This window comes from Bos indicus, chromosome 15 (assembly GCF_029378745.1).
Source record: "Bos indicus isolate NIAB-ARS_2022 breed Sahiwal x Tharparkar chromosome 15, NIAB-ARS_B.indTharparkar_mat_pri_1.0, whole genome shotgun sequence".
NCBI classification, from domain to species: domain Eukaryota; kingdom Metazoa; phylum Chordata; class Mammalia; order Artiodactyla; family Bovidae; genus Bos; species Bos indicus.
In genome coordinates, this window is record NC_091774.1 from 46,593,968 (window position 1) to 46,609,796 (window position 15,829).

A 15,829-nucleotide genomic window follows, 5' to 3' on the forward strand; every position below is an offset into this window, starting at 1 on the left:
GTGAAGAGGGAACACTACAGGGTAGGGGTGGAGAGAAGAGGAGGAGGGAGGGAGGGAGGGGGTCAGAGTGCCGAGTGTAATCTCTGCTATCACTTTATCATCTGTGAACATTAAATTGAATCATTTGTGTCTCAGTTTGCTCATCTGAAAAGTGGTGATAATAATAGGATTTATGATAACCTCATGATGTTTTGTAGGGACTTGAATAAGATAATTACACACTTAGACCAGAGCCTGGCAAATAGTGCTTAATATGTGCTAGCTGTTATATGAATAACTAGTAAATAGTCTTGATAAATGATCAATATAAATGACTATGTAGTATCATCATTTGAATCCTATATAATGTATTTAGGGATTTGCTTACATTTAATTTTGTTCCCCCAAATTTTCTTACTATGGTAGGTCAAATTTTTAGAAGTGAAATTACTGGATATAGGCAAAAAAAAAAAAAAAATTAATTCTTTACAAAGAGCCAGAGCTGACTGCTTCTGAGAAAGCTGGAAACTGTTTGCATACTGGCTAGCATTATGTGGGAGTGCCTGCCTCACTGTACTCTTTCTAGGGCTATCTCATTATATGAACTATTTGCTAACTTATTAAACATATCAATGAAAATGTAACAGATGTTTTCATTTATATTACTTACTTGGTTTTATTTTAACTCTTTATTTTAGCTCTTTATAGACAAAGGTCCCCAACAATTTGACAGTTATTCATGTTCCAACATTTATTTTTAGTTTATTACTGAGGTTTAAAATTAGATATGTAGTGGAGTCTGTTGGATAGAGAAGTGCTACAATATTTATGTAGTTTCATATATTCATATTTTCCTTTGTATTTTTAAGGTAATTGTGCCATTACAATTCCCATTGTTTGTTCAGAGAAATTTGCATATTTCTCTTAGATCTCTTTAATAATCTCACAAGTGACATTAGCTTTAATTTCTCTGCAGTTATTTTGGTACATGATGGATGGTGAAACTTTAAGTTAATATGTTTCTAAATAGCTGATTTTACTTTTAGCTTCCTTAATAACTTTCTCCTATCATGGATCTTCTCACTATTATTTACAACCCGTTGACTATAAACTCTCTTTTTAGAAGTAGAGCAGTAGGGAGTATTTCTGGGTATGTTCTCTAGTTTCTGTGTTTTGTAAGGGGTATCCTTTCTCGTATTTCCTCATATTTCTTAAAGTTTTATCATCTGTTTATTCCTCCTGATGAACTTTTGAGTCATCTGCTAAATGTCTAAAAAATCCTATATTAATTGCAATTGCATGTAACTCACACACTGATTTGGAAATAATGTCTTTTTGCAATACTCAGTCTTAAATTCCAGGGACATAGTATCCTATTGCCCTACCCTAATAAATCTGTTATTCTTTTAAAAAATGCCCTTGACTCTTAGCTTATGACTTTGCATCACTGAGAAAAGAGAAGGCGTCATATAGGACTCCCTCACCTTCCAATACCACGCTCACCAGCCCGTCTGCACATAGTGTTTTTTCTTTCAGAAGAGCCCATCACATTCTCTAGGTCCACCAACATTGCTATACAAGTGGTAGAATTGCTTTTTTTTATGACTAATATTCCACTGTCAAATGAAAAAGAGGCCATCAGTGGCCAGATCCTCCAATAGTACTCTTCAGCCAGGCTCTCTCACTTCTCAAAGATACTGGTCTTGGAATTTCCTGCTTCCCTCTGTATCATCTTCCTCCTTACAAGAACATTTACTACAGGTTAAACACATGCTCCAGTATCTCCCATCTTAAAGAGGCTCCCCCTTCCATTTCTCAGAGCAAATAGTCTTGAAAGACTTAACTGTACCTATAGCTTCTGATGCTTTTCTACCATTCATGATTCATGCCACCGTAATCAGGCTGCCCTCACTCAATCCCTCAGCACTAGAGTAGAGCTTGTCAAACAGTGACAGAGGTGTATGACTTATCTGTCTGACAAAGAAATGACTGTTCATATATTTAATAAAATGTGAATTTTAATACTATTACTAACGATTACCAATGAGCCTAAAAGGGCATAGTGATTAACAGCTACATTCCATAGAAGATACAATAAATCTTTATAATCTACATATCTCAGAAAGACTTTTAATAATTTTAAGAATATTTCCAGAATTGCTAAATAGTCAGGATTTAACTCATTAATTTTCAGTTTCCAACTCTGTGTGTGTGTGTGTGTGTCCCCAAATGACTTTCTGTCTTGAATTGCACATCCTTGTTTACTTGCTTAAATGACCCTGCTCATTACCCCAAACTCTTCTTTTTTCTTTAAATGCTAATACCAGGATGATTGCTTTACAACGTTGTGTTGATTTCTGCCATACGTCAGCATGAGTCAGCCATAGATTTACACACGTCCCTTCCCTCTTGCCACCTGCCACCCCATCCCATCCCTCTAGGTTGTCACAGAACACTGGACTGAACTCCCTGTGTCATACAGCAAATTCCCACTGGCTGTCTATTTTACCTGTGGTAATGTATGTTTCGGACTTCCGAAATGTGTGTTTCAATACTACTCTCTCAACTCGTCCTACCCTCTCCTTCCCCCGCTGTGCTCTATGTCTGCATCTCTATTACTGCCCTACAAATATTAATAGGTTCATCGGTACCATTTTTCTAGATACCATATTTGTGTTCATATACATCATTTGTTTTTCTCTTTCTGACTTACTTCACTCTGTATAACAGGCTCCAGGTTCATCCATCTCACTAGAACTGACTCAAATTCCTGTGTATGGCTAATATTTCACTGTATTAGTATATAAGTACTGCACCTTCTTTATCCATTCATCTGTCAGTGGACATGTAGGTTGCTTCCATGTCCTGGCAGTTGTGAATAGTATTGCAATGAACAAAAATTTTGAACACTTCATGAATCTTTTGTCATCCTGGCACAGGGGCCACACTAATCTTTTCTGTATTGTTCCAATTTCAGTATATGTGCTGCCAAAGTAAGCACTTTTCTTCACTTTTAATCAGAATTTAAAGACTCTATATTTTATTGCTTAACAGAATGAAAAATGAGAATAAAATTGGGAATGAAATGGATTAGTTACAATGGAAAACAGTTCCTTATCAACTTAATGCACTTATCATAAGTGAGCAAGCTCACTACAAGGTACTTACCCAAGTGGATAGCAACTTATGTTTACTCAAAAACCTACATGTGAATATTTAGAATGACTTTTTCCACAAACAACAGAAACTGGAAACAACACGAATGTCCTTTAACTGGTGAATGGATAAACAAATTATGATGCACCCATATGACTGAACACTGCTCAGCAAAAAGTGGTAACAGAATAATAGCAGAATTTAGATGAATCTCAAACATATTATGTTAAGTGAAAGGAGCTAGACTCAAAATATCTGAAACCATTCATATAACATGCAGAAAAATATGAAAATAAGAACAACAGTAAACAAATCAGAGAGTTAGCAAGAGTTTGGGTGAGGGTGGGATATGAATACCAAAGGGCAACAGAGAATTTGGGGAGTCAATACAACTTCTCTATCTTGATTTTTGATGGTGGTTATATACTATATATATTTGTCAAAACCTGTACTAAAAATGGTGAGCTTTCCTGTATGAAAATTGTTCCTTAATAAAAATGAAAAAATGTGGGAAATAATAATTGGAGATAAATATATATGAAGTTTTTAATATTCTCCTTTGACAGCCTTATTTAAGTACCAATGGAAAAATTCCCCTGCCATCTCTTGATTTTTGTCAAGAATTTCAATTGTACTATTTTGAAATACAAATATATTTATTATTGGTCAGTTAAAATTAGCAACACATTTCTTGAGTCAGTTTCCGTGTTCACTATTGCTTCCTGTGTTGTAAACATCCCTAGGCATCACACTTTTTCTTGCTGAAATTATTTTATTGGGCATCTTTGGTGGTAAAGTCTTGTGATTCTGTTTGTAGTTTGTTCTCACTCTCTAGTGATACTTTATCTATGCATAGAGAGAACTCTAAGTGGGGGCAGTTATGTTCCCTCATTGCTTTTGAAGGTGTTTATTTCTTGTCTGATTACTGGCAGTTAAAATTCCACCATCTTCTGTCTGTATCTGTCTTTGTCCGTGGGAAATCTGTCATTTTTTTCTGAGAGCATTTGAAAGATTTTCATTAACACTAACATTCTCCAACTTCAGTACTGTCTCTATTTCTTTTTGTGGCTCCTGCCCAATATTCACAGATTTTCATACTTTCTCTTCAGATGTTACTGGTGGCAGACAATAATAACACCAAATACACAAACTTATGTAGAAGATACAACAGATCACCAGAGGTGGCTCAGATGGTAAAGAATGTGCCTGCAGTGCAGGAGACCTGGGTTTGAATCCTGGGTTGGGAAGATCCCCTGGAGAAGGGAACAGCTACCTTCTCTAATATTCTGGCCTGGAGAATTCTGGCTTGGATTGCAATTCCCCTAGGCCTGGGTCACAGAGAGTTGGACACGACTGAGTGACTTTCACACAAAGGTCAATGAAGAGAAGACCTGATAATTACAGACTTCACAGAGCACAGTCATATTGATTTAACTAGTCCATTCTAAGAGGATGATGAGAGAGGCCAGGGCTATGGAGGTGAGAAGCAACATTTCACAGATGCCCTAAAACCCACCTTAAATCTGGGGTAGAGGGCTGGCTGACCATGAAAGGGACCTTTACTTTCTGCTCAGTTCTGTCGTAATTTGGAAACAGGCCATCAGTGCCTCCCTTAGGTGACATAGAAACCCAGGGCCTCCAAGCTCATTTAGTGAGAGAAGAGTGCAGGGATACAGGACCAGGAAACAGGCCCAAAGGGATTCATTACCATCCTGTTTCTACAACCAGCTTTTCTAGGGGAGACCATTTCTGCTGAGAAGTTAGGCTACGTCCCTCTAAACACAGGGGTAGAATAGAGGGGGTGGGGTTATGAGATGAGGAAACTGGGCAGCCTCCCCCAGGACAGGCCCTGGCTCGGTGTTGGCCCCAGGGACAGTGAGATCAGTCATTACTGGGTCTCCTCTGAGCAGCCCTTCTAATATCTACTTCCTCCAGATTCCCACTGCTTTCAATTTTTCTCCCAGACCCCAGCAAGAGTAGCATCAGTACCGATGAACTTTGTCTGACAAATGCATCATAGCTAATGAGCCTCTTACTTGAGGAGCTGTGTGACAGAAGCACACAGCTTCTGAATTAGAAGTTTCTCCTAATTCTCTACAGGCTTGAGAAGAGGTAAGCCGTATTCTTGTTCCATAGAAACTTCCAAGGCCCAAGGACTCAGTTAGCTCTCTATCTGTAAGTGCCACATTTCCAGAGCACATCTGCAGAGGAACTGAAGGAACAGGAGTCCTATACTTCTCTTGGTCAAACTCCTCAGACTTCTAACCCAACTTAGCCAAAATTTTACAAATTGAATACTGCTGGAAAGGTCGTATCTTCCTTCTCTTCATAAAAAACTTATTTTACTTTATTTTATTTATTCAACTCCTTTGCCTGCACTGTAGAACATGTGGGATCTTGGTTCCCAGACCAGGGCTTGAACCCTTGCTCCCTGCAGTAGTAGTACAGAGTCTTGACCACTGGACCACCAGGGAAGTCCCCTTCCTTCTCCTTTTCTACTGGATCTTCCGTGACCCTCAATCCCCTGGGTAGTCTGTGTGGTCAAGCAGCTGGGTTTCTCAACCACCTGAGGTAAGAATATTGGCTCACTTTCAGGGGACAGCCTCTTAAAAGATGAAGCCCAGTGCAGACCTAAGAACTTCAGCTACTCTGTCTTCTAGGATCTCTGGTGCTTGGGCTCTAAACCTCACCCCAACTCCCTCTATTCTTGGCTTTCTAAACATGAAGAGGAATCAGTGAGGACTGACAGAAGATTCTATGCTACATCCCAGGCCAGGGTATCTACTTCCTGGTGAAAGCATCAGGAGCTGTCTTCAGACCCCATGTACTTTTTCTGGCTCCTGATAAATATATTTACACTTAGATTATAATAAATGCCTCCAAAGGAACTTTAAAAAGCACCTGATAGGTCTATCACATGCTCTAACACCTTTTTACCATCAAAATCCTGTAAACCCCATAGGGACTAATAGAAACCAGTAAATGCCAAATCTGTGACACAGTGGAGGGAAATGACAGAGAAATATGTTTCACTTACAGATTCCTATATTCAGAGTTGGATTTATCTGCCCAATTCCTAAGATGCATGAGGCTTTCTGTCAACCTCAGATCCCTGTCTCTTTGATTTTCTCCTTGAGATTGGGTACCACACCCCAAGAGCAGGTGCCAGAACAGGAACTCATCTTCCTCCTCTTTGTGGCTCCTCAGTGGTGTGTAGGTACCCTGGCCCTGCAGGAGGGAGAATGGGGATCTGGATAAGGTGCAAGAGAGAAAAGCTAGGATTATTGAGCCCGATTACAGCATACAACACAAACTCTTTTGCTTCTGACATCTTTTACCACTTCTGCCCAAAACAATCTTAATTTCTTGAGTAGGTCTTTATTTTTTATCATATTTCTCAGTAATCTCAGGCTGACATTTTATCATAACCTATTTAAAAAAAAAAAACCCTTTTTTATTTGCATTGATCCTAAAGGTTTAGCTCTAATAGTGACAGTACCTCAAACTCAACAATCTCTAGTCGCAGACAGTCTATAATCCCTTCTCTCTTAGGCTCATAGAGAGCGAAAGCCTGGTCCAGTGAACTAAGCTGGACATACTTTATCTCTTCTAATGAGGCTGTGACTACAGTTTTGAATGCTTACCGCAAAGTCAACATAAGTTATTTGGGGAAGTATATTGAGGTGCTTTATTGAAATCACATTTCTGTACCTGTTTTAGTATTACATTTTCAAAATAGGCCTATGCAGAACAGACTGGGCATGTAAATCATTTGATTAAACATTATACTTAAAACCTAAGTACCAGAAAAATCAGAAGCATGGATGTCAGAATATTGCTTTATTGTTATGAGAGAGGTGATTTGATCTTTCTTGGGAGATGTATATTTAGGTTTTAGATCCTGAATAATATTCTCATCTAGTGACCTCTTACTGTTTATCTATTACTGTGATGCTTATTCTCCAACTAGATGGGTTCTTTTTAGCAAGATATAAAGAGTCACAAATTGAGAGATCAAGAGGAAAAATCAGTTACCATTGGATTGGCCATCCTACAGGGCCTCTGATGGTACAAAACTATGGAGCCATCATAACAAAAATTCACCAAGAATCTACTTGGTTCTAGGCAACTAAAGAAACAACACAAGAATGGAGCACTGGAACTCCACCCTGGGAAGTGGCTTCATGTTGTTGGGGATTCTGAATAACAGTGGGTTTCCTGGGCTGCTCTGTGCCACAATCTCAGTCCTGTACATGCTGGCCCTCACCAGCAATGGCCTGCTGCTCCTGGTCATCACAATGGATGCCTGGCTCCACGTGCCCATGTACCTCCTGCTCAGGCAGCTCTCTCTCATGGACCTCCTTTTCACATCTGTTGTCACTCCCAAGGCCATCATAGATTTTCTGCTCAGTGAAAACACCATCTCCTTTGGGGGCTGTGCCCTTCAAATGTTCCTGGCACTGACCGTGGGTGGTGCAGAGGACCTCCTGCTGGCCTTCATGGCCTATGACAGGTATGTGGCCATTTGTCATCCTCTGAACTACATGGTCCTCATGAAGCCAAGGGTCTACTGGCTCATGATGGCCACACCCTGGGTCCTGGCCTCCTTGAATGCGTTATGTCATACCCTGTATACCATGCACTTCCCTTTCTGCAGGTCCCGGAAAATCAACCACCTACTCTGTGAGATTCCACCTCTATTGAAGTTGGCCTGTGAAGATGCCTCTAGATATGAACTCATGTTGTATGTGACTGGTGTGACCTTCCTGATTCCACCTCTTGTTGCTATTCTTGCCTCCTACACACTAATCCTACTTACTGTGCTCCACATGCCCTCAAATGAAGGGAGGCAGAAAGCCCTGGTCACCTGCTCTTCCCACCTGACTGTGGTCGGGATGTTCTATGGAGCTGCCACATTCATGTATGTTCTGCCCAGTTCCCTGCACAGCCCCAAGCAGGACAACATCATCTCTGTCTTCTACACGATGGTCACCCCAGCCCTGAACCCCCTCATCTACAGCCTGAGGAATAAAGAGGTTATGGGGGCCTTGAGGAGGGTCCTACAAAAATATATGCTATGAACACACTTCACCATCTTGGGAGAGCTTATAGCTTGACACCAGAATTCATTCCTCCTCAAAGTCAGAAGTTTTTCTGCTAAAAATGAAATATTCATGGCAAAAGCACCATAGTGGAGAGTATGTCTTTTAATAGAAAATGAAGAATGTAGCTTTACTTGTCAAATGCTATTGTAAATTGTCTTTCTGTGAATTTCTGAGATATGTATTAGACTGTATTTATGTAAGTATTCATTTTTTAATTTTTATTGAATTATAGTTGGTTTACAATATTGTATTGATTTTCTCTATATAGCAAAGTGACTCAGTTATATATATATATATATATATATATATATATATATATATATATTCATTTTTATATTCTTTTCCATTATGGCTTATCTCAGGATATTGAATATAACTTCCTCTGCTATACAGTAAGACCTTGTTTATTCATTCGGTATGTAATGGTTTGATTTGCTAACCCCAAACTCCTAGTCTACCCCTCCTCCTCCTTCCCTCTTTCTTGGCAACCAGAAGTCTGTTGTCTATGTCTGTGAGTCTGTTTCTATTTTGTAAGTAGGTTCCTTTGTGTTATACTTTAGATTCCACATATATGTGATAGCCTATGGTATTCTTCTTTCTCTTTCTGACTTACTTCACTTGGTATGATGATCTCTATTTCCATCCATGTTCCTGTTGTGCGCTTGTGCTTGGCTGCTTAGTCATATCCAACTCTTTGTGACCCTTTGGACTGTAGCCCACCAGGCTCCTCTGTCTGTGGTATCTTTCAGGTAAGAACACTGGAGTGGGTTGCCACCTGCCTTCTCCAGGGGATCTTCCTGACCCAGGGATTGAACTCATGTCTCCAACAGTGAAAGTGTTAGTCACTCAGTCACATTCAACTCTTTGTGACCCTATGAACTGTGTAGTTCAACCAGGCTCCTCTGTCCATAGAATTCTCCAGGCAAGAATAATGGAGTGGGTTCAGTTCAGTTCAGTTCAGTCACTCAGTCGTGTCTGACTCTTTGCGACCCATGAATCACAGCACGCCAGGCCTCCCTGTCCATCACCAACTCCCGGAGTTCACTCAAACTCACACCCATCGAGTTGGTGGTGCCGTCCAGCCATCTCATCCTCTGTTGTCCCCTTCTCCTCCTGCCCCCAATCCCTCCCAGTGTCAGATTCTTTTCTAATGAGTTAACTCTTTGCATATGGTGGCCAAAGTATTGGAGTTGCAGCTTTAGCATCAGTCCTTCCAAAGAACACCCAGGACTGATCTCCTTTAGAATGGACTGATTGGATCTCCTTGCAGCCCAAGGAACTCTCAAGAGTCTTATCCAGCACCACAGTTCAAGAGTGCTTAGCTTTCTTCACAGTCCAACTTTCATATCCATACATGACCACTGTAAAAACCATAGCCTTGACTAGATGGACCTTTGCTGGCAAGGTAATGTCTCTGCTTTTGAATATGGTATCTAAGTTGGTCATATCTTTCCTTCCAAGGAGTACGCGTCTTTTAATTCCATGGCTGCAATCACCATCTGTAGTGATTTTGGAGCCCCAAAAAGCAAAGTCTGAAACTGTTTCTACTGTTTCCCCATCTATTTCCCTTGAAGTGATTGGACCAGATGCCATGATCTTCATTTTCTGCATGTTGAGCTTTAAGCCAACTTTTTCACTCTCCACTTTCACTTTCATCAAGAGGCTTTTTAGCTCCTCTTCACTTTCTGTCATAAGGGTGGTGTCATCTGCATATCTAAGTTATTGATATTTCTCCTGGCAATCTTGATTCCAGCTTGTACTTCTTCCACCCCAGCGTTTCTCATGATGTACTCTGCCTAGAAGTTAAATAAGCAGGGTGACAATATACAACCTTGATGTACTCCTTTTCCTAATTGGAACCAGTCTGTTGTTCCATGTCCAGATCTAACTGTTGCTTCCTGACCTGCATATAGGTTTCTCAACAGGCAAGTCAGCTGGTCTGATATTCCCATCTCTTTCAGAATTTTCCACAGTTTATTGTGATCCACACAGTCAAAGGCTTTGGCATAGTCAAGAAAGCAGAAATAGATGTTTTTCTGGAACTCTCTTGCTTTTTCCATGATCCAGCGAATATTGGCAAGTTGACCTCTTGTTCCTCTGCCTTTTCTAAATCCAGCTTGAACATCAGGAAGTTCACGGTTCACATATTGCTGAAGCCTGGCTTGGAGAATTTTGAGCATTACTTTCCTAGTGTGTGAGATGAGTGCAATTGTGCAGTAGTTTGAGCATTCTTTGGCATTGCCTTTCTTTGGGATTGGAATGAAAACTAATCTTTTCCAGTCCTGTGGCCACTGCTGAGTTTTCCAAATTTGCTGGCATATTGAGTGCAGCACTTTCACAGCATCATCTTTCAGGATTTGAAATAGCTCAACTGGAATTCCATCACCTCCACTAGCTTTGTTCGTAGCCATTCCCTACTCCAGGGGATCTTCCTGACCCAGGGAATAAACCCAGTGCCCTGCATTGCAGGCAGATTCTTTACCATCTGAGCCATCAGTGAAGCCCCCATCTTCCTATAACCACCCTTTTAAGAAGGTTGCTGCTGCTGCTGCTAAGTCGCTTCAGTCATGTCCGAATCTGTGCGACTCCATAGATGGAAGCCCACCAGGCTCCCCTGTCCCTGGAATTCTCCAGGCAAGAGTACTGGAGTGGGTGGCCACTTCCTTCTCCAATGCGTGAAAGTGAAATGTGAAAGGGAAGTCGTTCAGTCGTGTCCGACTCTTAGTGACCCTATGAACTGCAGCCTACTAGGCTCCGCTGTCCACATGATTTTCCAGGCAAGAGTACTGGAGTGGGGTGCCATTGCCTTCTCCGTTAAGAAGGTTAGTGGGTCTAAAAGTTGTTCAAACTCAAGGTCCTTGTCCCTGCTATATGGTCTTTGCTTAGGTTTCCCAGTTGAATTTTCTTTTTGGGGACCTTAAATTGGTTCAGTATAGACTCCTGCAAGTCAGAGGTCCTGTCCCAAATTTTCAAAAACTCCACTCCCCATTTAACACTGTAGTTAATTGGGAAAACAAAGAGTAAATTTTAAATACAATATGATCAAATAACAAATGATGGAGAGGGTGTGGAGAAAAGAGAATGCTCCGACACTGTTGGTGGGAATGTAGTTAGTGTAGCCACTATAGAAAACAGTATCAGATCAGATCAGTCGCTCAGTCGTGTCCGACTCTTTGCGACCCCATGAATCTCAGCACGCCAGGCCTCCCTGTCCATCACCAACTCCCGGAGTTCTCTGAGACTCACATCCATCGAGTCAGTGATGCCATCCAGCCATCTCATCCTCTGTCGTCCCCTTCTCCTCCTGCCCCCAATCCCTCCCAGCATCACAGTCTTTTCCAATGAGCAACTCTTCACATGAGGTGGCCAAAGTACTGGAGTTTCAGCTTTAGCATCATTCCTTCCAAAGAAAGCCCAGGGCTGATCTCCTTCAGAATGGACTGGTTGGATCTCCTTGCAGTCCAAGGGACTCTCAAGAGTCTTCTCCAACACCACAGTTCAAAAGCATCAATTCTTCAGCGCTCAGCCTTCTTCAAAGTCCAACTCTTACATCCATACATGACCACAGGAAAAACCATAGCCTTGACTAGACGAACCTTTTAGTGGTTCTTAAAAAAAAAAAAAAAAAAAACTGAGTTACCATATGCTCCAGCAATCCCACTCCTGGGCACCTATCTGGACTACAAGTCAAAAAGATACATGTCAAAAAAACTACAAGTCAAAAAGATACATGCTCTCCTCTGTTCGTATCAGCACTCCGCACAATAGCCAAGACATGGAAGTAACCTAAATGCTCATTAACAGATGAACAGATGAAGGTATGGCACATATATACAATGGAATACTACTCAGACATAAAAAGAATGAATTAATGCATTTGTTGTTAATTAAGTCCATGGGGTCACAAAGAGTCAGACATGACTAAGCACAGCACATGATAATTATAATTAATTATTAATGTTAAATCAAGTATATAATTAAGTAAATAAATACATACTAATTGTATTCAATATAATATAATTATTTAATTATAGTTATTTATATCATAATTAAATATTATAATTATACTTAATTATTAATTCATTCTTCTTTATGACTGTGTAGTAGTCCATTGTATACCTATATCGCATCTTCATCCATTCATCTGGTAATGGGCATTTAGTTTATTTCCACATCTTGGCTATTGTGAATAGTGCTGGTATGAACAAAGGGGTGCATGTAGCTTTTTGACTTGTAGTTTTGTCCAGATAGATGATGCCCAAGAGTGGGCTTGCTGGATCATATGGTAAATCAATTTTTCTCTTTTGGGGGAATCTCTATACTGTTTTCTAGGGTGGCTGCACTTACATTCTCCCCAACAGTGTAGAAGGGTTCTCTTTTCTCTACACCCTCTCCAGCATTTGTTATTTGATCACATTGTATTTAAAATTTACTCTTTGTTTTCCCAATTAACTACAGTATTAAATGGGGAGGGAGGTTTTGCAAACTTCAGACATGACTTCTGACTTGGAGGAGTCCATAGTGAACCAATATAAGGTCCCAAAAAAGAAAGTTTCAACTGGGAAGCCTAAGCAAGGACCATACAGCTGATGAGATGTAGTTATCAGGGTCAGGGACTTGAGTTTTGTACAAATTTTAGACCAACTGACCTTCTTAAAAGGGTTTCCCAGGTGGCTCAGTGGTAAAGAATTCGCCCGCCAATGCAGGAGATGCAGGAGACATTGATCCCTCGGTCAGGAAGATACCCTGGAGGAGGAAATGGCAACCTGCTCCAGTATTCTTGCTTGGAAAATTCCAGAAACAAAGGAGCCTACTGGGCTATGGTCCGGGTGGGTCACAAAAAGTTGAACACGACTGAGTGACTGAGCATGCACACACAACCTTCTTAAAAGATCATGTCAGCAGCCTAGTTTAATGCCCACACTAGTAGTGGTTTGGATGTATTTGCATCATATTCACTCCTCCTTTTTCCAAACATCAGCCATCATGGAAACTCCCCAGTTTGGACAGTGCAACAGGTGTTTTTTATTTGTTTATCTTTCCTTGTTTTGTTTTTGACATGGAGACTTTTTAATGCTGCCTAAAATTCCAAAAATACTGAAATGAGTAAAAGAAAAACAAGGCATCAGCAAAGGCTGTAAGTAAACAGATATGTGTATTATTTCACAATAAACAAGCACACAAACAAGACTAGTTTTCCATTATCTCAAGGCTATATTGAAATATCCTTACACTTGCAAAAGGTATGTTTGACATGTGTAGATGTGTGAGTCTACAGATATGTATTTATGCTGAAAAGGAGGACTCACATGCACATACAAACACAAACTTATTCTCTAGTAGCTTAAACATGCTGTGCTGCTACCATTTATAGTACAACAAATGATAGACATTGTTTTCCCTTTTTGCTTATTGACTCCAGTAAATCCTGTTGGTTTCATCCATACAATACATTCCAAATGTGGGCACTTGTTGCAGTCTCTCCCCAAAGCATCTTAGTCCAGTCACCATAATCTGGTGCCTATTGTTCCACAGTAGCTATTTCTTATTTCCATTGCTTTCCCTCTATAATCTGCTTTCTCCCTTTGTCCCTCCTTAAACTATTTATGATGGTTTAAGATTGACCATCATAAACATGTCAGAGCATTTCACTTTTCAAGAAGGATACACATGATCTCACTGCGTCTACCAGTCAGTCCATATTTGAAACCGTGCTCTCTTACATTCACTCTAACTCCTTTGACCTTCCTATTGTCCATTACACGGTTAAAAATTATTTCTGCTTTAGAGCCAGTTAGTAGCTGTTGTCCTAGCCTGTGATGTTTTTCTGTCAGATCTGCTTGTCTTACTACTTCTTGTCATTCACATCTCATCTTAAAAATCTTACCTTTTCAAAAAGGTTACCGATTGAAATGGCATGCACCCAAACCAAAAGGCATTATCGCACACTGTGTTTTAATTTTTTTCATTGTATTTATCACGCAAAACTTTCTTACACCTTGGTTTACCTGCTCACTCTCTGTTTCCACTTTCCAAAATGAAAATTCCATGAGAGCATGGACTCTGCTATGTGTGTGTCATAGCTTCTTCTCCATAAAAATTGAGGTATTTATATAGAACAGTCTCTACAATAGCAATGTATATGCATGTAAGTGCATGTATATATCTTCACTGATGAAATAGAGGAATATGCTATGTTCGTACATACAAAGATTACTATTTTATTTAAATACAATATATTAGTTTTTTGCTAAATAACCTATAAATTCAAATTTATAACTATCAAAGCTTTAATGGCATTTTAAAAAGTGAATTTGGACAAGCTAAGAAGTAGAAAATTGTAGAATAGATGATATATAAGAGACATGTCCTACCAACTAAAACTACAGTAATTGAAATATAATAAAGTGTAGTAGTTGATAAATAGGCAATATTCATATTGAAATTTAGTGTATTTTATGGTATATTTGACATTAATGGGAAAAGATGAGTAACCATGATACTAGAAAAACTGGCTAAATATTTAGGAAAATAGTACCATATTAATTTACAATACAGGAATATATATATATATATATATATATATATATATATATATATATATTCTCCTAAAATAAATTCCAGATTTTTTTAAGATCTAATGGTTAAAACACAGTCTACTGTCAGGCTGCCCACCCTATATTCATGTCCCTCTTGTTTCTGTGCATATGTGGGACCATGTGATTGAACTTCAACCAGTGGAATATGATGTGTGTTCCTCCTAAGGCACAAAGCCTACCAACGAAAAACCTTTTAATCTTCATTTTTCTGGATATTGACATGCAACATAACCATGAAACCTGCAAACAGCAGAACTTCTGTCAACCTAGGTCTACACATCTTTCACTCCATCCCTCAACTAGAATTTGTGTAAGTGAAAAATAAGCTTCTGCTTGTTAAACCACTGAGATCTGAGATTTATCTGTTAGAACAGGGATTGGTAAACACACCCGGGGAAGTTGTATGGGAACACATTCATTTTTGTATTGTCTATGACTTGTTGTCCCACTGCAATAGTAGTTGTGATGGGACAGTATGGCCTGAAAAGCCTGAATATATTTAGTTTCTACCCCTTTACAGAAAAAGTGTGCTGACTACTTTGCTAAAGCAAATAGTATTATTTTACATAAAGGAAAACTGAGCAGATAAGGTAGGGGATCACTGTATAAAGAGAACCAGGCATGGCTTTCTTGACATAGGAAGAAGCCATTTTTCACCTAAACCATTTTGTGCTCTAAGTTTGGCCATATTGCTAGCCCTTGAGCAGGTCTCAGGAATTAATGATCTTAAGGGAGCAAAAGAATACAGAAAAGTCAAGAAAAACAAGAAACCCTTCCTTCTCTTGACTTTGCCTTAGCTGTGTCTTTTGACTTGATACCCACCAAAAGGTGAATCTAGATTTGGGGTATCAAAACTAGAACTAGAACTGGAAGATGACATAGAATAATTTTGTTATATTAAGAGTGATAAAAGCCTCTGTTAGTAAAAAGAAAAGGATTCTAGCCTTTTACCACCCCCACCCCTCCCCATCACACCTTTGTCTGGTTGAC

At 39.6% G+C, this 15,829-nt stretch overlaps 1 protein-coding gene and 1 non-coding gene across 2 annotated transcripts; one reads left to right on the forward strand and one right to left on the reverse strand.

The window, feature by feature from the left end:
* Nucleotides 1-2,874: 2,874 nt before the first annotated feature.
* Nucleotides 2,875-2,980, reverse strand: LOC139176196 (U6 spliceosomal RNA). Its single transcript, XR_011560651.1, has one exon. It is a non-coding gene; the product is annotated as a U6 spliceosomal RNA (small nuclear RNA).
* Nucleotides 2,981-7,234: 4,254 nt separating this feature from the next.
* Nucleotides 7,235-8,326, forward strand: LOC139187150 (olfactory receptor 2AG1-like). Its single transcript, XM_070803155.1, has one exon. The coding sequence runs from the start codon at nt 7,284-7,286 to the stop codon at nt 8,214-8,216; it is 933 nt and encodes a 310-aa protein (XP_070659256.1). The 5' UTR covers nt 7,235-7,283; the 3' UTR covers nt 8,217-8,326.
* The last annotated feature ends 7,503 nt before the right edge of the window (nt 8,327-15,829 follow it).

What these genes read in the sequence shown, in the direction of transcription:
- LOC139187150 (XM_070803155.1), top strand. Translation starts at nt 7,284, where the DNA reads ATGGAGCACTGGAACTCCACCCTGGGAAGTGGCTTCATGTTGTTGGGG.